The following is a 22,918-nucleotide window of genomic DNA, read 5'->3' as shown; positions in this document are numbered from 1 at the left end:
AAGTACATAGATTCCTGCCACCCACGTGGGAGACTGGGACGGAGTTCCTGGCTCCAGGCTTTGGCCTGGCCCAGCCTCAGCTGTTGTGGCCATTTGGGGAGTGAACTCCCCCTCCCCCTTTTGCTTTTCAAGTAAACAAGCAAAATAACCTGAAAAAAAAAAAAAAAAGAGAGAGAGAGAGAGCCCAGTGTATAGAGAGGGACCCAGACTGTGGGCTGAGCTCTTCACCTGTCAGGGAACTTCCTACCACCGGTGGGACTGATGCAAGAAGTGCTTTTGTGAATGTTTTAAAATTATTATACCAAACAAACATTTATTGCTCTTTGCTGTCAATATTTCTATCCACCAAGGCCTGTTTTATGAGTGTTTGGTCCTTCTGGCTTTGTACCAGTTTTGGGCTCCTGGCTTCAAATGACCTTGACTTTGTACCCCTGGCCTCCCAGCCAGGGTGCACCCTGCCTGTGGCTGAGCTTGGAGCAGCTGGGTTCCTAGATGGCTCTGGACTTGCCCCATCCTTGGGCCTTTTCAGAGACATGGGAGGGGACAGGAGGAAACTTAGAACTGCTGATTTGCTGTGGCCACATCCCCACCTGCACAGTGTGTGTGCATCTGGGATGCTTTGAAAGGTTTCCCCAGCCCCTGCCCCAGGCACGAGGCAGAAGTGGCTGTACTAGGTTTTGGGGGGGGAGGGAGGGCAAAAGCCAGCCTTTGTGGGGATGGCCACAGAGGTGCAGCCGGATCTGCGAGTGGGCAAAGTCGGGCCCACCAAAGGCAGGCTTGTTCCTGTAACACCAGCATCCGGGAAACAACGAACAGCCCAGGCCTGAAGAAATAACTTTGAAGTGACGGAGCTCCTTGTCAGGTGAGCTCATTCTCCTCTTGGGGTAATCACACCTACTACCAAGCTTGCTAACAAGCAGGGCCCCGGGAGCCTTTGACCAAATGTCTGTCATTTCCAGACCCTGGGCCACGGGGCCCAGGCCTGGCTCTCAGAGAACAGGGACGCGTGCACCTGCCACCACAGGTGTCAGGATGCTGTGGCCGCGCCTGGAGTCAGGGATAAGGAGCCCCAGCCTGGTGCCTTGAGGCAGTCAGGAGCCACAGAGAGAGCACAAAACAGCACAGCCCAAGGAGTGTAGGCTTCACCCCGGGGAGCGTGAGCTTGCATTCCCGTGTTCCCCCAAGCCAAAGTGTCAGAATTGCTGAGCCTCACCCTTGGCCTGCCTTTGTGCTGTGGTAGCCGGCAGCGCCCCCTCTGGGTGGGCATTTGTCATGCGATGCCCCCTTCTGGCGGGTTGGCAGAGCCAGGCTGTCTCACTGTCTTCTGTTCCCTTGCCCGGGTCCTCGTGCAGGCACCACCCGCGCACGTCTCGGTGGCTCTGCCCTCATGTGCAGAGAGGGCCTCCTCCCTGTCTCAGGGGTGCCCTCCCCGAGGGCGGGGGCTGCCTGCACAGCAGCTGTACATGTTTCTGCATTCCATTTGATGTGGGTTCAAGGAGGGCGTGGTTGTTTTGGTCAACACTTTGGAGTGTGACAAGGGTAGAGCCACTGTCCAGAGTCCCTGGACATCTTGCTGTACAATCCTTGTAGGTGGGGGCAGGGATCAGATGGGTGGACTGAGGCAGTCTTCCTGAGGAGGGGGGAGCAGGGAGCAAGTAGGGACCACAGAGGGAGCAGCTGGGGAGCTGCGATCCTTTGGGAGTAGCTGGGAAGCTGCTATCCTTTGCCCACTGCAGTGGAACTGGGTGGAGCCTTTCTGAAGGATGACGTGTACAACAGGTTTATATACCTGTCATGGCATTGTTTGTAGCAACAACAAATGAAGATTGGAAACTATTGGAGGGTCCATTGATAGGGGACTTGATAAATACATTTTAGTACATTTGTAAGATGGAATATCCTTGTGTTTTATGCCCTTATGCCTTAAAAAAAAAAAAAAAGCAAAGATGTCCAAGACATGTTGCTAAGTAGGAAAAAAAAATTAAAGCCAGGGAACAGTGTTGTGGTGCAGCAGGTTAAGTCACTGCCGGGGCTGGCACTGTGGCTTAGTGGGTAAAGCGGCTGCCTGCAGTGCCGGCATCCCATATGGGTGCCAGTTCGAGCCCTGGCTGCTCCACTTTCGATCTAGCTCTCTGCTATGGCCTGGGAAAGCAGTAGTGTGAGAGATGTGGAAGAAGTGCCGGGCTCCTAGCTTCAGATTGGCTCAGCTTCAGCTGTTGTAGCCTTCTGGGGAGTGAACCAATGGATGAAAGACCCCTCTCTTTCCCTGCCTCTGCCTCTGTGTAACTCTGCATTTTCAAATTATAAATAAGTAAATCTTAAAAAAAAAAAAAAGAGGTAGGTGGGGAGAGGCAAATGGTGCAACATTATGTAGAACAGAAGTCTTTTTGGACAAAATTTGCTGAAAATCGATGATCAATTTGTTTGTTCTGGGCTGTAGCTCTTTCGATTTATGGAAATTAGAAGACCAAGTTTATTTTGAGGGGAAACCAAGCGTGCACCCAGCCCTTGGCACCCCTGCACCTCCCACTCCTGAGAATGCCCATCTTTGCTCTCCCTTTCCTCCAAGCATGCCGGTGTAGGCTGCCCCGGGTTGCCGTTGACACGCGCCAGGGGCCCAGCTGTGCCTGTGACTCTGAGCCCCCCAGGTCCCACCATCAGCATCATCCTGCCATGTCCTCACCTCCTCCCTGTCACACCCTCCGACAGACGGCGAGGATTCGCCAACAGCAGGTCTCCGGCCGACACTCAGCTTGTCCCTCTCTTCTGTCCTGTCCCTTCCAAGTCCAGCAGTGACCAGCGGCTTTCAGCAGCCAAGGCCAGGGCGTAACACGGGCTGGAGTCGGCCTTGACTCTGCGTCTGCCGCACTGCATCAGGAAACCAGGTCTGGACAGAGGGAGGCGGGTCGCAGGCTCAGGAATCTTGAGGGACCTTGAGAAGGTCTGAGGACAGGGTCACCAAACTCTCTACCTCTGGGACAAATGCAGACATTCAGGGAGGGGGGCGGGGAGCCAGAGCTTGGCTGCCACAAGTCGCTGGTTCCATCCCGAGGGGGTTACTTCAGTCTGCTGTTCCCATCCAGTCTGCTTCTTGGTGAACACGCCTCCCTCCTGCGTTCCCACGTGACTCTCTGCAGGTACACAGGAGACTGCGTGGGGGTGAGGAGGGGCTGGAGCTGGAGGGGCTCCTTGGAATCCCCGCTGCCCATGCCAGGCGTCACCTAGCAGTGGGTCCCTGATAAACATCTCACCCCGCCCCCACCCTTGCGTGGGCATGTCAAGGACGGCCCCTATCACACTGTGCCTCTGCTGACTTACAGTGGACTTGGGCGTTGTCCGCGGCTTGTGCCTGGCTGCAGGGGTGAACGCAAGGTGTTTCACGTCGCAGGCATCGCAATTCCTACAACCTGAGGACTTGGGCCGGGGCCTGGGACCAGCAAGGACCTCCCTGGACCCTCTCCCTAAGAAACCAAGCTTTGTCCTTGCGCAGGGGAGCCGAGCTGGCAGGCGAGAGAGGTGTGTAGTGAATACCCACGAGCAGGCCCTGAAGCCGGGCAGATGTTGGGCAAAAGCCAGCTGCTTAACACAGAGCCTTATAACTGCACTCTCTCTTCTCTGTTTCGCATGAAGAAAAGAACCAGGCTGGGAACAAACTCTACTTGTGTCCCTCTGGGTTCAGTGCTCAGATAGTCTGCTTGGATCAATTTAGCATCTTCGAACCCCAGACCTTTTGGTCCCTATGGTCTTGGGCAGAGAGTATCTTCATTTTAGAGGCTGGGAAACCATGGTGCAGAATTAGGAAGTTAATTTCCCCAGGGGGCATGAGTGGCGAAGCCAAGGAAAGAACCCTGGGTGGGGGGAAGCCTGTTGGAACTGGCGCCATGTTGCTCCAAGACCCAACACACGTTCCTGTCCCTGGGATGTCACTGAGGCCGTGATGACTGCTGGGCGTGTGGGGAGCAGCATGGCTCGTGGCCACCCCTGGCAATCTGAAGGGTGACGGCAGGGGACAGCCAGGTATAGGGTTTTGGTTTCTTTCCCTTGGTTTCCCCCTGTTTTCAGTAGTTCCTCAGTGACCACGGATCAGTGACCAGGACAACGCTCCCCACTGCACCCCCATTGTGTTTTGTTGGGGGAAACAGGAAGACAGGAGCCCTGAAGGAAGCAGTCTCCTGGGGTACCCCAAAGCAGAGGGCGCCAAAGCCAGCCAACCAGCAAGTCACAGGGACACCTCAGAGAGGGGCATCGTCCCCAAGGGGGTGGTCTGGCAGGGGTGGGGAGGGCCGTTTTGCCTGCCTGGGGTGCTGTCCCTGCTGGCCTGAACTGCCAGAGAACTCTCCAGATGGGAGCCGGCTGCGGCCAACTTCCCAGCCTTTGAAAATCCTGCATCTTAATTAGTTCCCTACTGCTTTTGTGCATGGCCCACATTCTAATAGGCTCCAGGCTTCTCCCACCATTGCACTGTGAGGTTCAGCGCGATTTCTCTTCTCCCCAAGCAGCCCCCACCACGGCTCCTCCGACACCCTCCCCGTCCGGGAACAACTTAAGGGACGCCAATGTGCCAAGCATGTAGCCTGAGATTGATGAGCCTGTCAGCGGGCTCCCTGTGCCCCCCAGCCCTCCCCCTCTGCCGAGTGCTTCTCAGATGGATGAGCAGGGCGGGGGGCGGGCACCGTGGGGGGGGGGGAGGGAAGGGACCCGTGGAGCCTGGAGCCAGGTGTGAGCTGGTGGACAGCGTGACCTTCTCCCGGCCTGCAGAGGAGTCTGGCTGTGTCCTTCCGAGGGGGAAGGACGCTCCGCTCCCACCCGGCTGCCCGTGCTTATCTGTCTCTGTGCGGGGGGTTGCCTGAGCTTGGTACGGCTGGGAGAATGGATGCCTTCAAGTGCATCAGGGGGAAATGACCAGTCATTTATCTCCTTCCTGCAGTGTCAGAGCCTGCAGCCATCCATCCTGGAGGCCTGCAGCGGCGGCTGCCTCTGCTCCATGGGCCTCAGGAGTGGGGGAGCCAGAGAGAGGTGGGCAGGCGACTCCAGCCCCTCTTCATGCCCCAACGCTTGGGTCCCAGTGACCTGCTCCCTCGGCCTCCCTGGTAGTCTCAGGAATGGAGTCGGGGCTAGGAACTGAGTCTGGGTGTCCTTATAACTGCTGCGCTCTGCAGGGGGCTTTCGGGGGGATAGGCCTGGGTGAGGAAAGGGGCTCGCAGCTGGGAGTGGGCCGGGCAGCTGCAGTTCCCACGGGCAAGCCTGGCAGAGCCACATGTACAGCCTGAGGCATCCTTGACGCCACTGTCTGTTCACCTGTGCTCTCCCCACTGGAAGGGAAATGTTTTGCGGGGAGGGCTTACCCATTTCTTCATCTGCATCCCTGGCAACCCTGCAGGGGCTTGGCACAGAATAGATGGATAGGGATTTGTTAAAGAGGCAAAGGAGGGGGAGTGTGTCCGGTTTGAGCTCAAGTTTGCTTGGGGAACGTAGCTGAGGGCTCTTACCTTCTGAGTTTTGCAGCTGAGGAAGACTGAGCCAGCGAGAAGCCTTGGCCAGCAGAGCTGGACTTTCCATGCGGTGCCCAGCCAGCCCTGTGTGGCCCGTCTTTGGTTTGAGATTCTAAGCAGCCAAGCTCTGCAGGAAAGTATACCAACAGGGGTCACGAGGCCTGGGTTCAAGTTCAACTTCCTCCACCCACGGCCTTTGTGGTTTGAGGCAATCGCCTAAGCTCACTGGCCTCGCCTCTTTGTGTGCAGTGCATCATGTTAGCCTCACACCGCTTACTCTGAGCATGGTGTAAGTTGAAGGCTGGAGGACTTGGTAAGGGTAAGGAGGCAGTGTGATGCCATGAGGACACTGTGCCACTGGGTAGGCCCCAGGACTCGTGCCTACTGCTGCTCTTGTCCCCAGTGTGAGCCCAGGATTCATGCCCACTGCTGCTCCTGTCCCCAGCGGCCCATGGTGAGCTCTTGGCAGACACTCTCGGTCCAGCTGGAAAATGTTGTGCTGACCGGCCCTGGAGGAGGAGAACTTACTTGCAGTCTCCGGAGGGTTCTGCTCTAGAACCTTTTATGCCAAAGAGTGAAGACCTGGTATCTGGCTGTGGGACTCCGTCCTTATCAGACCTAGACCCCCTATGTCCCTGAACTGGGCTCTCCCACATCCTCTGCTGGTTCAGCAGGAGTGAACTTTGAAGGCTTCCTTTCTGCTTGACCACATCTGTTCGCCATGGTGTGCGACGGCAGGCCCATATGGCTGTGTCTATTTTTTCATTTTTAATATTTATTCAGGGGCAGGCACTGTGGTGTAGTGGGTAAAGCTGCCACCTGTAGTGCTGGCATCCCGTATGAGCACTGGTTTGAGTACCGGTTGCTCCACTTCCTATCCACCATCCTGCTAATATGCCTGGGAAAGCAGCAGAAGTGTTTGGTCCCAGCATCCGTATGGGAGACCTGGAAGAAGCTCCTGGCTCCTGGCTTCAGATCAACCCAGTTTTGGCCGTTGTTGCCATTTGGGGAATGAACCAGTGGATGGAAGACCTTGCTTTCTCTCTCTCTCTGCATCTCTGTAATTCTTCTTCTTCTTCTTTTTTTTTTTTTTTTTTTAAGATTTATTTATTTGAAAGGCAGAATTACAGAAAGGAGAGGGATCTTCCATCATGCTAGTTAACTCAAGTGGCTGCAGTGGTGGTGCTGGGCCAGGCTGAAACCAGGATCCTAGAACTCCGTCTGGGTCTCCCACATGTGTGGCAGGGGCCTAAACAGTTGGGCTATCTTCTGCTCTTTTCCCAGGTACATTAGCAGGGAGCTGGATTGGAAGCAGAACAGCTGGGGCTTGAACTGGAGCACTGATGTAGAATGCTGGCGTTGCAGGCTTAACCTGCTATGCTGCAATGCTGGCCCCTTCCCTGTTTATTTTTTGTTATTGTTGTTAGCTCTATTAAGGTGTACTTGTTAAGAGTTGTATATATTTGGGACAGACAACATGATGCTTTGATGCATATATACACTGTGAAATGATTAAATGAAGCTAATGATCCTATCTGTCAGCTCCCCTGCTTAATTTTGTGATGAGAACAACATTGAAGATCTACTCTGTTGGCAATTTTCAAGTGCACGATACATTATTAATAGCTGTGGTCACCACGCTTTACAAGGGATCTTTAGAACTTATTCATCTTGTCTCACTGAAGCTTTGTGCCTCTGACCTGTCTCTCTCCACTTCCCTAGCCATCCTTGGAGATAGTTCACTTGCTCAATCCATTCCTGCTAAAGCCCCACCCACCCTCGCCTTTGTGCTAAGCTGCATTATCTGGGCTGTGGGCAGGCCCAGTGGTGACTTGCTTTGACAGTGTGGGTACTTTCTGTGAATCAGGGATGGGAGGAGGGAGGCCTGTCTATGGCCCTGGCCTCATGCTGAGGTCTCATCCTTGGATGCCTGCCTAGGGGCCAATGGGTGGGCACAGCAGTAGCCTTGCAGCAGGATGGTCAGTCTCCTGGGATTCTAGAACAAACCGTAACAAGGACCTGCAGGAGGCAGCCTGGGTCCTCTGTGTGAACCTCATCTATTTTGAGTTCTATGAGTCACAAAACGGGGAATCAAAGGTAGCCAAGACAATGGCACCCCTTGGGGACCAGCAGCCGATACCTGGGCCTGCCATCATCATAGGAGATGGGGTCTCTGGTCCCCCCAAGTCTTTCCCGCTATGGGCTGAGAGATAACAACCCTCTCCACCCCCACCCCGGCTGCTCCCTCCCCAGGAGTCTTGAGAGTCCAATGGGGATAAACGAAATAATGATTCTTAAGCTCCTTGCTGCTCGGTGTAAGTTGGTGTATAAATCCCCAGAAATATGATGAGCTTAATTCCTCAAAATAATAAGCCCCCAGAAGAGACAACTGCACATTTGTATTTTTAAAGAAAAACTAAGAGGCAGGTAAGACACACAAACACACACACACACACACACACGCATCCGAGCCCTCGTGATCAAGCAGGAGGATTCTTCGCTATTGTGTGTGGGATTTCTCCCTCCCTCTGGCTCCATGACTATCTCCAGGCCCCAGCGTCAGAGCAAGCCCGTGATGGATGGACGGATGGATACGCCTTGTCGGGGGTTTCACCACCATTTCCCCGGGGGCAGTCTGTCTGTTGGCGGAGCACAACCTACCGAAAGATGCTATCTCTTGCAAACTCGACAGCTAACAGACAGCTCCTCTCCTTGTGTATTTCCCCAAAGAAGAACTGTCTTAATCTGTTTTTTTTTAATACAGCATATTTTATTATAATCCATATACGATGTGCAGGTTGCCAGTCCTCCGCCCTGTGCCAAATAACCCAGGGAAGGAGTCAGGCTCTGTGCGCTGGTGACATCCAAGGCGTTTGCATTTTTAAATGACCTGGGATTTAATTACTCGCCGTGCTCCGGTGTTGCGCTTCCAGACTCATCTCACCCGCATCCTGTTAATGAGCTCGGTGGCTCCAGCAGCCCAGTGGAGGCTTTTCTTTCAGTGCATTGGGTGGCAGGCTTGGGGGCACCTGTGTCAAAGGCATGGGCTTTGATCCGCACCCAAGAGGACGGCTGCCCTGTCCGTGGCCCTGGAGAGAAGCTGCTGCTCTTTGCTGACATTTTTTCCCCTTTGCTTTTATTTGTGTTTTCTTCCTCCTCTTCCTCCTCCATCTTCTTCTTTTTTTTTTTTTTTAAACGACTTTCTATGGTTCAATCCTTGTTTGTCTAAGAGGTTTTTTTTCTTATTTGGAAACCGATTGGCTTCGGTTTGCACAGAAGCTGTCTCTGGTGTGATGGATCGTGCTGGAAGTCACCCAAGGAGTATCTCTGTTCCCAATTAGAAGTGGAGGCAGTGCTGCTTCCGGGGGCCCAGGGAGGCGGCTGGCTTGGGTGACAGCTGCTGCTGCTCCGCAGAGAGTAACGATCCGTGGGTTGATATCCATGTGTATAGAATCAGGCTAATTTTAAGATGAATTATGTGTGTGTTTTGGATCGTTTTCTTTTAATGTTAAATGTTGGATGACTCCTGTCAGGTTAGGTGGTCTCCAAATTTGTGTGAGGTTCAAAATGAGTGCACTTGTAAGGGATTACTAAATTCTGTATCTCGATGAGCCATATTAGAATAAGATTGAATCAATGAAATCCCCGCGGGCTCGGTAGGAAGCCTGACTAGGATGCACTTGGTGGGAGTGGACCTGTTACCTCCCCACCCCCCTTCACTCTGAGACCTCCTGCGGCCAGGAGCTGGAGAATGCCCCCTCTGCTGGCTTGTTTGGGGGTGGGGGTGGATACGCTGTCACTCTGACCTTGTGAGCCTTACCCATACTGCTTTGCAATCAGCACTCTCCACTGGTCAGTTAGAATGCTGCTTTGGGCATGGTGCTCCATCTCAAAAACTGTATTTAAATTCCTTCCATTCGGGGGAGCAAAATCATAGTAAATGTTAACTTTTCCTTTTTTAAATAATGTTTATTTAAAAGGTGGAGTTACAGAGAGGAGAGACAGAGTGAAAGTGAGAGCAAGAGAGATCGAGAGATTGAGATCTTCCATCTACTGGTTATTCCCCAAATGGCTGGGGATGGGCCAGGAGCTTCTTCCAGGTCTCCCACGTGGGTTGCAGGGGCCAAGCACTTGGGCTGTTTTCCGCTGCTTTCACAGGTGCGTTAGCGGAGAGCTGGGTTGGAAGTGGAACAGCTGGGACTCAAACCTGCACCCACATGGGATGCTGCTGCCACAGTGCTGCCCCAAATGTTACCTTTAATGCCATAAACCTGTGCAGTCCAATTTGGTAGCTACCAGCCACGTGTGTCTATGGAGTAGTTGAAAAGGAATTAGTTTGAATTGAGATATGCTGAAAGTACAGCATACATACTGGTCTTTGAAGATGAAATGCAAATAAAAGTGTGAAATTTTACATCTCATTTTTTAAAATACATAAAATATACTGTTAAAATTAATTGCATCTGCTTTAAGTTGCTTTTTAAAATGAGGCTACTAGAAATTTAGAATTACCTGAGTGTTTTGCATTATATTTCGATTGGACAGTGTAGCCATACCATTAAAATCAGAACAATTCAAAGTTTAAAAATACCATCAAGCATTTTTAAGACATTTATAACAGCCCAGGGTTTTTTACATATAAGATCTAATTAAAAAAGATTTATTTGTTTGAAAGGTAGAGTGATGGAGTGATGGAGTGGGGTGGGATGGAGGGAGGGGGTGTAGAGAAAGAGAAAACCCAAGAGACTGCTCTTCCATCCAGTGGTGACTCCCCAGATGCCAACAACCAGGGCTAGGCCAGGTCAGGCCCAAGCCAGGACCAGGAATTCCATACCTGTGGGAGGCAGGAACTCAAGTACTTGGGCCATCATTTGTTGTCTCTCAGGGGCATTAGCAGGAAGCTGGATTGTGAGCATGGAGTAGCTGGGACTCGAACCGGGCACTCAGAGGTGGGATGTGAGTATCTCAAGTGGTGGCTTAATCCTCTGCACCACAGTGCCTGCCCTGATAGAATTTTCCAAAACAACTTTTAACTCAGTGAAAAGATTTTTCCAAAAATTATTTGAGAGAGAGGGAGAGAGAGAGAGAGAGAGAGAACTGCCCTCGCCTGCTTTACTTCCCAAATGCCCAGAACTAAATCCGGATCTCCTACATGAGTGGCAGGAATCTAATTTCTTGAGCCATCACTGCTGCCTTCCAGGTGCACAGTAGTAGGAAGCTGGAGTCAGGAGCTGGAGCCGGGAATTGAAAGCAGGCACTCCGACGTACCACTAGGCCAAAGGCTTCTCCCTATGGTCTAATTTTGGATCCAAGTTTTGAATAGAATAAGAGAAATAAAAATTGATAAGCCTCATTTTCCACCCTGTTCCTCACACTCGGTTTGTTGTGTGGATCCTGCCGGGGTTTCATACGCAGTGTGTCACCCTGTGGCATCTCACGCCAGCACCATGATCACCTCCCACTTAACAGGGCTGGGTTAAGTCGCCAGCCTGTGTCCCGCTACTAGTGAACAGCCAGGCTAGGGTCTGCCTTCAGGGCTGTCTGAAAGCGGTACCCACAGGAGCTAATTCGGTGTTTTGGTCAAGAGGGGAGAGTGATAGCATTGAACTTCTCAGTGGGCCTGGGCAAGCCCATCGTTCTGTGTGGCCCTTTTCCCGTGAGCGGACTGGACTCTGGGGGCTGCAGGACGCTGATTCCAGCCCCTAGCACGCAGCAGGGTCCAGTGCACATTTCCCCTCTTGATTCTTATCCCGTGTCTATCTGGCAAAATGTGATTAAAGAGGAGGCAGTGATTGAATTATGGGGAAGCAGGAGAGAGGCAGAGTCATCAGGGCGGAGGAGATGGAAGGTTCTGTCGGGCTTGATGCCGTTACCGAAGGTGGGCGCCGCTGGGGGTGTTCCTAAGAGGAGAGCACAGAACCACAACCAATAGCTCCGCCTCAGCCAATGTCTGCCATTTATCGTGACATGTAGAAATCAGGGAGGCTGGGAATGCCAGGAAAAGGCACAAAGGTTTGGAAAAAGACCTTTCAAGCAAGGCCCCAGGGAGGCAGGTGGAGTCTGTGCAGCTGCCTAGACAGGTGGGTGGTGGAGGCAGGTTGAGCTCAAGGCTGGATGTCGTCTTTCTCCGGCTCTGTGATCTCTTAAGCGTTTGAAACCTCCCAGTGCCACGCGGTCTTCATCTGTTCCAGGGGTAAGTGTGCGCTTGGATGTGGAGGGAAGACATTGTGTACAGCAGTAAGAGGCGCTGCGTTTTGCGTGTTCAGTAAGTGCCACGCCCTCTGCACATATAGAGGTAAAGGGATGTCAAAGCGTCTGGAAAATGGAACCAAACTATGTTTATTCTGATGAAAAAGTTTTGCAGCCCATGCGTCATCATGTCATAACACACATTTTTCCATGAACTTTTTGAGGACTGCTTATATGCAAAGACTTCAACATTTTTTTTGGCACCAAAGTAAACTTTCAATTCCCTTTTCCACAAATGTTTTGAAGTACCTTGTACGTTCTCCCAAGTATCAGCCTGGGCCTGCCAATTACAGCTAAGAAGCCAGATGGTTCCTGGCTGACTATGGTTCCACTTAGAAGTTTTGGACTTTACAGCGCTGTGAAAGTGATAGCCATCAGAACTTGGTCTTTTCTCAGGCTGGTGATTTGGGATATGGTGATGCAAGACAGCGGCAGCACCTGCAGCTCCCCAGCGCGCGGGGGGTTGGGGGGGACCAATACTCTGTACTCTGTGACAGTGCACTGTGTCGCTAAGCTGTGGCGTTCCGTGGGTTAGGTGTATTAAGTGCATCTTCCGTTTATGGTATTTTCAGCTTACGATAGGATGACCAGGATGTATCCTCTTCTGAAGGGAAGCATCTGGATGATGAGTGGGACCTCTTTGTCACCATCACAGTGTCCCCTGGGATAGGTACATTCTTGTCTAGTGATGTGGCTTTTGGCGAAGCTGCTTCAGTTCCCTGGGTCTCAGGTGACTCATTGGGAAAATGAGATGCCTGTGTTTGATGACCTGTAAGGCCTTTGCCAGTCCTAAAGGGCTGTGCGCTCTGGCAGCAGGAGTGTTTAATGCGGAGAAGGTGAAGGGGGGGCGCTCACATATGAACGTCAGAGATACAAGATATACGACTGTCGGCAGTTGGAGGGATGCTGACCAGCTGTTCTCTTTTGACTGAGCACAGGGCATGAGGCACACCTTCACTGTCCCAGATGTGGCATTTGGAAGACTTTTCCAGCTTGGGGAAGGGGTCCTGTGCTATCAGAGCAGGCAATGGAGCTGCACGCTCCCAGTTCACTAACGCAGACAGTAGACTATTTTTCTGGCCCTCGACTCAAATGTGAGTTCATCAGACAGGCCTTGCCCGGCTCCCTGGTCTAGCGTAGATGGCTCCTCCCCTGTTCTTTCACACTCCACTGTGCTGCTTTCCTCCATAGCAATCCACATGTGCATCTCAGCTTGTATTTGACCTTTAATGCCTGTCTGTTAATTTCCTTATTTAATCTATTTGAAAGGCAGAGAGATGAACAGATTTGCATCTGCTGTTTCACTCCTTAAATGCCTGCAACAGCTGGGACTGGGCCAGGTCAAACTGGGAATCTGGAACTCAATCTGGCTTTTCCATGTAGGTGGTGGGGGGCCCAAGTACTTGAGCCATCACCTGCTGCCTCCCCGGGTGAACATTAGCAGGAAGCTGGATTGAAGGCAGAGCTAGGACTTGAACCCAAGCACTGTGAAATGGGAGGCTGGCATCCCAAGTGGCATCTTAACCTCTGTGCCCAACACCTACCTCTAATTTTGGTCTCTCTACACTGCAGGCTGCCTAAATGTGCCATCGTCTTTACTTAGTTCACCTCCTTTGCACCTCATCCTGGCACAGCGTCTGTTACATGACAGGTGCCTGGTAACTATTGGTTGAATGGCTAGCTGGCTGGCTGGGTTTCCAAGGTGGCTGATGTGGTGGAAGTACTTTTTGATGGAGGCAGATCCTTTGCTCTACTTTTGTGTTAAGAAAAATCCCAGGGGCCGGTGCCGCGGCTCACTAGGCTAATCCTCTGCCTAGCGGCGCTGGCACACCGGGTTCTAGTCCTGGTCGGGGCGCTGGATTCTGTCCCGGTTGCCCCTCTTCCAGGCCAGCTCTCTGCTGTGGCCAGGGAGTGCAGTGGAGGATGGCCCAAGTGCTTGGGCCCTGCACCCCATGGGAGACCAGGAGAAGCACCTGGCTCCTGCCTTTGGATCAGCGCGGTGCGCCGGCCACAGCACGCTGGCCACAGCGCCATTGGAGGGTGAACCAACGGCAAAGGAAGACCTTTCTCTCTGTCTCTCTCTCACTGTCCACTCTGCCTGTCAAAAAAAAAAAAAAAAAAAAAAAAAAAAAAGGCCGGCGCCACGGCTCATTAGGCTAATCTTCCGCCTTGCGGCGCCGGCATACCGGGTTCTAGTCCTGGTTGGGGTGCCGGATTCTGTCCCGGTTACCCCTCTTCCAGGCCAGCTCTCTGCTGTGGCCAGGGAGTGCAGTGGAGGATGGCCCAGGTGCTTGGGCCCTGCACCCCATGGGAGACCAGGAGAAGCACCTGGCTCCTGCCATGGGATCAGCGCGGTGCGCCAGCTGCAGCACGCCGGCCGCGGCGGCCATTGGAGGGTGAACCAACGGCAAAGGAAGACCTTTCTCTCTGTCTCTCTCTCACTGTCCACTCTGCCTGTCAAAAAAAAAAAAAAAAAAAAATCCCAGATACCTTGGCTCCCAAGGAGCATCAGGTGCTGTTTCTCCTTCCCACCCTCTTTCCCGGAGGGCAGTTACCCAGGGCTGTTTGTTTCTTCAGCTTGAATTGGACACTTGGGGGACCCCCTTCATGGCCCGGTCAGTCTGTGTGCTGTGGTTTGCATGTGGTTTGTTGCCCCCAGAGCTCCTGTATTGGAGGCTTGGTCCTCTCTATGTGAGTGAGAGGCGAGACCTGGCGGGAGGCCCGTGGGTCCTTGTGGGGCTGCCCTGGGAAGAGGTAAGTGTAGTTGTTAGGGGACCCTGAGTTACAGCTGCAGAGTGCGCATTGTGATAAAGGCTTGAGCCTGAGCCTCAGCCTGAGTTGCTCCCTGGCCTGGCTGGTGATGGGATCTTCCCTCCTGCACATGCTCCTGCCTCCAGGATGCCATCTGCCATGAGGCCTTCCCCAGAGCTGAGCAAGAGCCGGCACCATGCCCTTGAACCTCTGGGACCGTGAGCCATGCCAGCCTCTTTTCTTTGTAAAGTTACCCAGCCTGCGTATTTCATCATAGGAACGGAAAACAGACTGGATTTGTTCCTGGTGCAAGAAGCTGGAAGGGCAGGTAACGCTCCACTGGAGTCCGACGGAAGCCCAGTAGAGCAAGGCTTGGTGGTGCTGCCTGTCTGCGTTTGCCCCTCCAGATCCACACTTGTGTCCAGGAGTGTGACCTCTGTACCCACGAGGCTCTTGTGTCCTCTGGCTTCCTGTTGAGGGTGGCCAACAGGAGAGGGCTCAGCAGGAAGGTGGAGGATGTGGGGAGACAGCGGTGGGCCAGGCGCCCTTTCCCTTGATTTCCTGGCCTCAGGGCTCCTGTGCTGCGAGGCCCAGCCCCTGTCTGGGGCTCTGCTGCGGTGCCGTCTCCACGTTCCTGCAAGCACTCTCCCAGCAGTGATGGCTCCCCACTGCCAAGTGTGCCAGGATGCTTCACCAGACCTGCTGGACCCCTAATCCCACCTACACCCAACGCTCAGTTCTCCCCTAGGGGAGGCTCATCTGCCCCCCAACTCATTCCCAGCCCCCCTCTGCAGCATTTTCTTGCACCCATCTTACCTGAGACAGTGGTGCTGCCCACACATCTCATGGCGAAGGTTGGGGACCTCTCCCCTTAGGTGGGTGTGAGGTGTAGGATCAGAAAAGACGGAGCAAAATCAAAATACGACCACTTGTACTTTAGGTTTCTGTTTTTTTATTTTTATTTTTTAAATTTATTATTTTATTTGAAAGAATTGCAGAGAGAGAGAAACAGAGAAAGAGAGGGGGAGAGAGAGAGAGAGAGAGAGAGAGATATCTTTCATCTGCTGGTTCACTCCCCAATCGCCACAATAACTGGGACTGGGCCAAGCCAAAGCCAGGAGCCAGGAGCTTCTTACAGGTCTCCCATGTGGGTGCAGGGGCCCAAGCACTTGGTCCATCTTCAGCTGCTTTCACAGGCCATCAGCAGGGAGCTGGATCGGCAATGGAGCAGCTGAGACTCGAGCTGGCACCACCCATGTGAGATGCAGCCGTTGCGGGCGGCAACTTTACCTGCTACACCACAGCACTGGCCTGGGTTTCTGTTTTTAACTAGAAAAGTAATGCCACCTCTGTTAAGTTGGGAGTTTGGGGGACACTTGAGGAAGGAGTTCAGCTTCTCTCTCTGGTCTCTCTCGTGGGCAGAGCTGGCTCCTGTCACCCCTGTTCAGTTGGCTTAGTGGCCTCAAGCCCCAGTTGATGGTGACATTCCTGGTGCAGTTCCCACTCTGCTTGTCTCCCCGTGCTGGGCCCTGCAGCCCTCTTCCTGCTGGGCTGGGTCCTGCCGGGCTTTGGACCTCGCTCTCTGTTTCCCCCCAGCTTTTGGAACGGCCGCTTCCCCAGTGAGCTGATGAGAACGGCCTCTCTGAGGTGGAAGTAGCTTTTCTTGGAGCTACTGGAGCTGGGTAGCCGGCATGGCCAAGGAGAGGTCATGGGGGTTACGAGACAAGAGTGAGGGTGGAGGAGAGAGCAGGCAAGTTGAGGCCAATGGCGGCGAACTGCTGTAGGGTTTTCTGTCGCTCCCCCTCTTCGTGGAGGAACGACACTAAACCCTGCGCTGTTCTTTCGTCTGCTCGGCCCTCCCCGGGTTTGCTGCTGGTTCTTCCCGGGTTGGCTACTATCCCTTCCACCTCCGTGGAAGGGCAGTTCCCCCTGGCCACATTCCCCACTTCCGCAGGGGAGCGGCACACCGCCGGCCGGCTTTCTCGGGGGCTGCACAGGTGTTTCTTCAGCTAGATGTTCCCTTTAGATGTTCCTGGTGCATGCCGTCTCTCTCCTCCTTTATAGTCCTCCTCCACCAATCCCAACTCGGCTGCCCACACGCCGAGTACGCTGCTCTCCAATCAGGAGCAAGTCCTACAGTTTATTAGCTGAACTGGAGGCAGCTGTGCAGAAGCTGTTTACTTCTCTCCCAGCGCCATATTGTGGGAGAGCAGATGCATAGAATAAGTCTTAATTCCAGTAACTCAGTCTAGTCCGGATTGCTCCCCACAGTTTTCAAAGCCCTCTGGCCTAAGAGAACACGTTTCTGCTCCCATGGAACCCCTGTAATTCTCACTGTGGAGACGCAAAAAAGGGCTCCAGGATCTTGAGTGCTTTGCCCAAAGTAGTGTGGCCGGAGAGTGGCAGGCAGTCTGGTCCCATGCCCAGCGGGTGCCCTATTTTGCTCTTCTTCAGCTTTCATTGAGGGCATGGGCAAGGTTATGACCTGTCTCTGGGTAGGGGTGGGCGTGGTGGCACAATGAGAGGCCTGCATCCCATATCACAGTGCCTGGGGTTCCCGTATCACAGTGCCCGGGGTGGGATTCCCCCCGCCCCCAGCTTCCTATCCAGCGTCCTGCTCATGTGCACCCTGGGAGGCAGCAGATGATGGCTCAGGTACTTGGATCCCTGCTACCCAGGGAAACCTGGATGGAGTTCTGGTTTCTGGCTTCTACCTGGCCTGGAACTAACCTGGCTGTTGTGAGCATTTAGGGAGGGTATCAGGAGACTGAAGACAGATTTCTCTTCCTGCCCTCTGTCTCTCTGCCTTTCAAGTAGATAAAAACACATTAATTAATATTTTAAAAATAAGGGAGTGTGTCCCTGAGATCATGAAACAGAGATGGATTTCCGTGTTCCTGTTCCAGCAGGAGGAGAGGGCAGAAGCCACCCCGAGCCGCACCCAGGAGCCCTGCTCCCTGCGTGCTGTCCCGTCGCCTGACCTGCTTTTGCGTCTCTGTTTTTCAGAAGTGGAGCTGCCTCTGAAGAAGGATGGCTTCACCTCGGAGAGCACCACGCTGGAGGCCCTGCTCCGGGGGGAGGGGGTGGAGAAGAAGGTGGATGCCCGAGAAGAGGAGAGCATCCAGGAAATCCAGGTGTGTTTGCGGGTGTGGGGCCACCCAGGGCACCCCGCTGTGCTGCCTCCCAGAGCTTGGCATCGCGTCTGGGTCCTCCTTACCAGGGCCCGGCTGTACCTCAAAACACCCACGGCCAAGAGGTTTGCAGGTGCTCTTCGGGTTTAACACGTGCCCAGAAGAAGCCGTTGTTGCCCTCAGATCCGTTCCTGTCCCCGATTCCCTGCTTCTCCATTCAAAATGGAATGGATGAATGAATGAATGGTTGTTTGCCCTTTCACTGAGAACCAACTTGGGTGTTTAAATATTTATTTGAAAGGCAGAGCAACAAGAGAGAGAGAGATGGAGAGAGCAAGATCTTCCATCAGCCAGGTCTCTCCCCAGGTTGGCTGCAACAGCCTGAGCTGGGCCAGGCTGGAGCCAGGATCAGGAACTCCCATCTGGTCTTCCATGTGGGTGGCAGAGGTCGGTGCCACGGGCAGCAGCTTAACCTGCTGCAGCACTACACTGGCCCCCAAATGTATGTATTTTAGGAATATAGTTATTTTTTATTTATTTGAAAGGCATAGACAGAGAGAGAGGTAGAGAGACAGACAGACAAAGTGATTTTCCATCTGCTGGTTACTCCCCAGATGTTTGCAACAGCTGGGATCCCAGAACTCAATCCGCATCTTCTACCTGGGTGGCAGGGATGCAACCCCTTGAGCCATCCCCTCTGCCTCCCAGGGTGGCGTTAGCAGGAAGCTGGATCCGAAACAGAGCTGGAACTCAGTCCCAGGCGCTGTGATGCAGGATGAAGGCACCCCAAACTGCCTTCAAGCACCCACCCCAAAAATGTACCTCCTGAGGCTACTGAGCACTGGGGGCCGTGCTAAGTCCTAGGGACAGGATGGTGAACCAAACACATGGGTCCTTGTCCCTGTGGAGGGAACAGTCTACCTTCTGGGCCTGAAACTAGTCCCCAGCAGGTGCCCGTCTCGCCGCTGCTCCTCTTCCTCTGCCTCAGCTCCAGCTCCCTGGACTTCTCAGTCCTTTCTCAACACCACCCGCACACCCTCCCCGGCCTGCAGGCAGGGTGCTCCCTCAGCTCCCGCAGGTCCACCCTCCCTCTGCACACAGCACAGGCTTGTATAGGGTTCCCACATTCCTTCTTTGCCATTTATCAAACAATGCTTGGCTTGGAGTATTGTAATAATAGTCATCAATACTAACATTAAACAATAGTATTAATAAGTAAACACAATTAAATTATTAAAATTAAATTGTATGAACATGAGATTTATGCCATGCTTTGAATTTGTATGTTTGTGCTATAATATCGAATATTTATAAATTTCATCCCCAATTTTAATATTTAAATTGAATTAATTCACCATCACTTATTGCCATTGTAATTACATTATTACTAATTGTACGTTTTTGGTTTACTTAACAAGTACCACCGGTCAGTGAGATTCATCACACCAGGGATTCTGCTGTTGCTCTCCCCACTGTGTCCACGGGGCCTGGCTCGCCCCGGCACGGGGTTGGGTGTGGATGAGTTAGCGACTCTGGCGTCCTCTGGGCCATTCCCCTGTTCAGGTTGAGTTCCTGCCATTGAGTGCCCACGACCGGGCTTATAATTGTTTTGCTCTCCTGAGCTCCGTGACTGCAGCTCATGAAGATACTCATGACCTGTAACCTTCATTGGTCTGACAGACCTTGCAGCCATCTTTGCCTCCCATCTTTCCTCCCATCCAGCATCCCATTCCTCAGGAATCCCATTGGCTGTGCCGTCAACGTAAATCCAGAACGTACCCCTTCTCCCCCTCTTCCCCGCATCTGCTGCTGCTCCTGGTCCCAGGCCCTCTCGTCTCTTCTCTGAACTGGTGCTTTGCTCTTCTCCAGGATCTCCCTGTTACTCCTGACCCAGAGCCTTTTTAAAAAACATTTTAAAAACTATTTATTATTTTCTGTTTGAAAGATGGGGAGAGAGGTGGAGAGAGAGAGAGAGAGAGAGAGAGAGAGAGAGAGAGAGAGAGAGAGAGATATCTTCAGTTCACTGGTTCACTTTCCAAATGGCTGCACCGGCCTGGGTTGGGCCAGGTGGAAGCCAGGAGCCAGGAGCTTCTTCAGGGTCTCCCACCTGGGTGCAGGGGCCCAAGCACTCAAACCATCCTCCACTGCTTTCCCAGGCTCATTAGCAGGGAGCTGCATTTGAAGTACAGCAGCTAAGACTCAAGCTGGTGCTCACATGGGATGCCCTTGTCACACAGCGGCTTAACCAGCTGCACCACAATGCTGGCCACCCCCCCCCCACCCCCTTTTATAGCAGTTTTAGGTTCACAACAAAAATGAGAGGAAGGTACAGAGATTTCCCATATGTTCTCTGCTCCCTGCCTCACCCCATGCATGGACTCCCTGCTTTTCAGAATCGTCCCCCAGAGTGGCACGTTTGTTTCCGCAGATGCACCTGCACGGACATGTCACTGTTGCTGAGTCCCTAGTGAGCATCCAGGTTCACTCTCAGTAGTGTCTGTTCTGTGCTTGGATAGATGCACCTGCCATTGTGGTCTCCTGCAAAATCATTTCATGGCCCTCAGCAGCCTCTGTGCTCCACCTGTGTACCCCTCCCTCCCGCCCTCCTTACCCCTGGCAAGCACTGAGCTTTTCCCAGGCTCCAGTCGTCATGAGGTCAGACTCATGCAGGACTTGGAAGGCCGGCTTCCTTCTCTCAGCAAGAGACATTTAAGGTTCCTCCATGGCTTTTCATGACTTGATAGCTCGTGGCTTGCTTTCTTTTCTTTCTTTCTTTTTCTTTTTTTAAGATTTATTTATTTGAAAGGCAGAGTTACAGAAAGAGAGAGAATCTTCCATCTGCTGGCTCACTCCCCAGATGGTTGCAAAGGCTTAGGGCTGCATCAGGCTGAAACCAGGAGCCAGGAGTTCCATCTGGGTTTCCCATGTGAGTGGCAGGGTCCAAAGCACTTGGGCCATCCTCTGCTACTTTTCCCAGGCAGGGAGCAGGGAGCTGGATTGGAAGTGGAGCAGCTGGGACATGAACCAGTGCCCACGTAGGATGCTGACATCACAGACAGTGGTTTTACCTGCTACGCTGCAACAGTGGCCCCAGCTCATTGCTCTTGAACCCGATCAGGATGTCCCACAGGACAGGGAGGTCTTCAAGATTGAAATTGTTTGCCTGTGCTCAAAACCCTGCTCTGCCGCTGTTGTCTGAGAGGCAGAGTTGAGCTTTCACCTGCCCCCGCTGCCTGCTGGGGTGCGCTCCCCTTTCCCAGGCTACAAAACCTTTGCTTCCATCTCAATAAACCCAAAATGTGAGCGGGACCTTCCAGGGCCTCCCCAGCTGGTTTTCGGGCTGTTTTCCACACGTGTTTCATTCCTTGTGCCTTGTAGCCATGCTTGTGGTCGAGCCATGAGCTGGATCTGGCATGCCCTTCCTTCCACCTCTGTGTGTACAGATTCTACTTGTCTTTTTGTTCAATTCCAATGCCACCTTCCCCACTTCCCCATCAAACCTGAATTTTTTTTAATATTTAAAAATTTTATTTATTTGAAAGGCAGGATGACACAAAGAAAGAGAGACACACACAGAGAAAGCCATCTTCCATTTACTGATTCACTCCCCAAATGACTACAATGGCTGAGACTGGGCCAGGCCAAAGCCAGGAGCCCAGAACTCCATCTCCCACACTGGTTGCAAGGGCCCAACTACTTGGGCCTTGTTCTGCTACTTTCCCAGGCGCTTTAGCAGGGAGTTGGAATCTTTGCTCCAATGTGGATGCAGGTGCCAGCTTAACCCACTGTGCCATAATGCCAGCCCCCATGAAGAGTTTAGGTACTTACTGCCTCCTTCTTGTCTGTACACATATTTTTTTAAGATTATTTTATGTATTTGAAAGAATTACAGAGAGAGGTAGCGAGAGAGAGAGAGAGAGAGAGAGAGAGAGAGGTCATCCACCCGCTGGTTCATTTCCCAAGTGGCTGTAATGGCCAGAACTTGAGCTGATCTGAAGCCAGGAGCCAGGAAATTCTCCTGGTCTCCCATGCGAGTGCAGGGCCCAGCGAGTTGGGCCATCCTCCACCGCTTTCCCAAGCACATTCACAGGGAGCTGGATCAGAAGTGGAGCAGCCAGGACTCAAACCAGTGTCTGTATGGGATACCGGCGCTGCAGCCGGGGCTTTTGTTTTTTAATTTTGAAAACCATGTGTTGTTTTCCCTCCCTCCCTCCCTCCCTCCCTCCCTCCCTCCCTCCCTCTTTCTTTCTTTTTTCTTTTTAAGATTTATTTATTTGAAGGACAGAGTTATGCAGAGGCAGAGAGAGAGAAAGAGAGAGAAAGAGATCTTCCATCTGCTGGTTCACTCCCCAAATGGCCACCATAGCCATTTGGGAGCTAGGCTATCTGAAGCCAGGAGCGGAGCCACGAACTTCTTCCAGGTCTCCTATGCGGGTGCCCAAGGACTTGGGCCATCTTCCACTGCTTTCCCAGGCCATAGCAGAGAGCTGGATTGGAAGAGGAGCAGCTGGGACTTGAACCAGCACCCATAGGGACGCTGGCACTGCAGGCAGCAGCTTTACCCACTATGCCACAGCACCAGCCCCAGGCTGGGGCTTTAACTCTCTGCACCACAGCACCAGCCTCCATATATTTTTAAAAATTACTTTTGCTCTTCTTGTATTACTCTGCCCTTTTTGAAAAAGATTTTTTATTTGAAAGAGTTACAGAGAGAGAGAAAGAGAGGGAGAGAGAGAGATCTTCCATCCTCTGATTCACTCCCCAAATGACCACGATGGCAAGGGCTAGGCCAGGCTATAGCCAGGAGCTCCATTCAGGTCTCCCGCATGGGTGTGGAGGCCCAAGCACTTGGGCCATCTTCTGCTGCTTCTCCAGGCACGTTAGCAGGGAGCTGGATTGGAAGTGGAGCATCTGGGACTTGAACTGGTGCCAACTTGTGCTGACATCACAGGTGGTGGTGGCTATATGAGCTACACAACAATGCTGGCCCCTGGACTTTCAGATTACCATCTCCATGTCACCCTTTGGAGCACGTTTTGCTCTGTTGGTGTCATTTGACAGAATCAATGGACAGGACAGGACCATTCAGAAGCCTGGACACCCTCCACTCACACAGAGCCCTCCTCCTTGAGAGCTGGGATGGGCCCCAGCTCTTCTCCTGCCCCACTCGGTTGTCACCATTACCATCACCGTCACTGTGACTGTGGTGCTATCATGGTCACCATCGTTTGTTCGTCAGCTTTGTGTTCCTACAACAGAATCCCCCTACAGAGAACAGGCTTCCTGAGCTCAGGT

General features: G+C 52.8%; 1 protein-coding gene across 7 annotated transcripts in view; it reads left to right on the top strand.

Annotated features, from left to right (window-relative positions):
- The window catches only part of DPF3 (double PHD fingers 3), a 310,493-nt gene that overhangs the window by 158,536 nt on the left and 129,039 nt on the right, over positions 1-22,918 (top strand). For all 7 annotated transcript variants that reach the window (XR_007911682.2, XR_007911683.2, XM_051826044.2 and 4 more), the window contains one exon: positions 17,499-17,626. Coding sequence is in view for 5 of the 7 variants with exons in the window: in XM_051826044.2 (XP_051682004.1) it covers positions 17,499-17,626 (128 nt within the window). In the remaining 2 variants the exon portion in view is untranslated. The remainder of the gene's footprint in view (positions 1-17,498; positions 17,627-22,918) is intronic.

Source organism: Oryctolagus cuniculus, chromosome 20, assembly GCF_964237555.1.
Source record: "Oryctolagus cuniculus chromosome 20, mOryCun1.1, whole genome shotgun sequence".
NCBI lineage: Eukaryota > Metazoa > Chordata > Mammalia > Lagomorpha > Leporidae > Oryctolagus > Oryctolagus cuniculus.
Note: the sequence above shows the minus strand (reverse complement) of the source record. Positions and strands in the feature narration are given on the sequence as shown.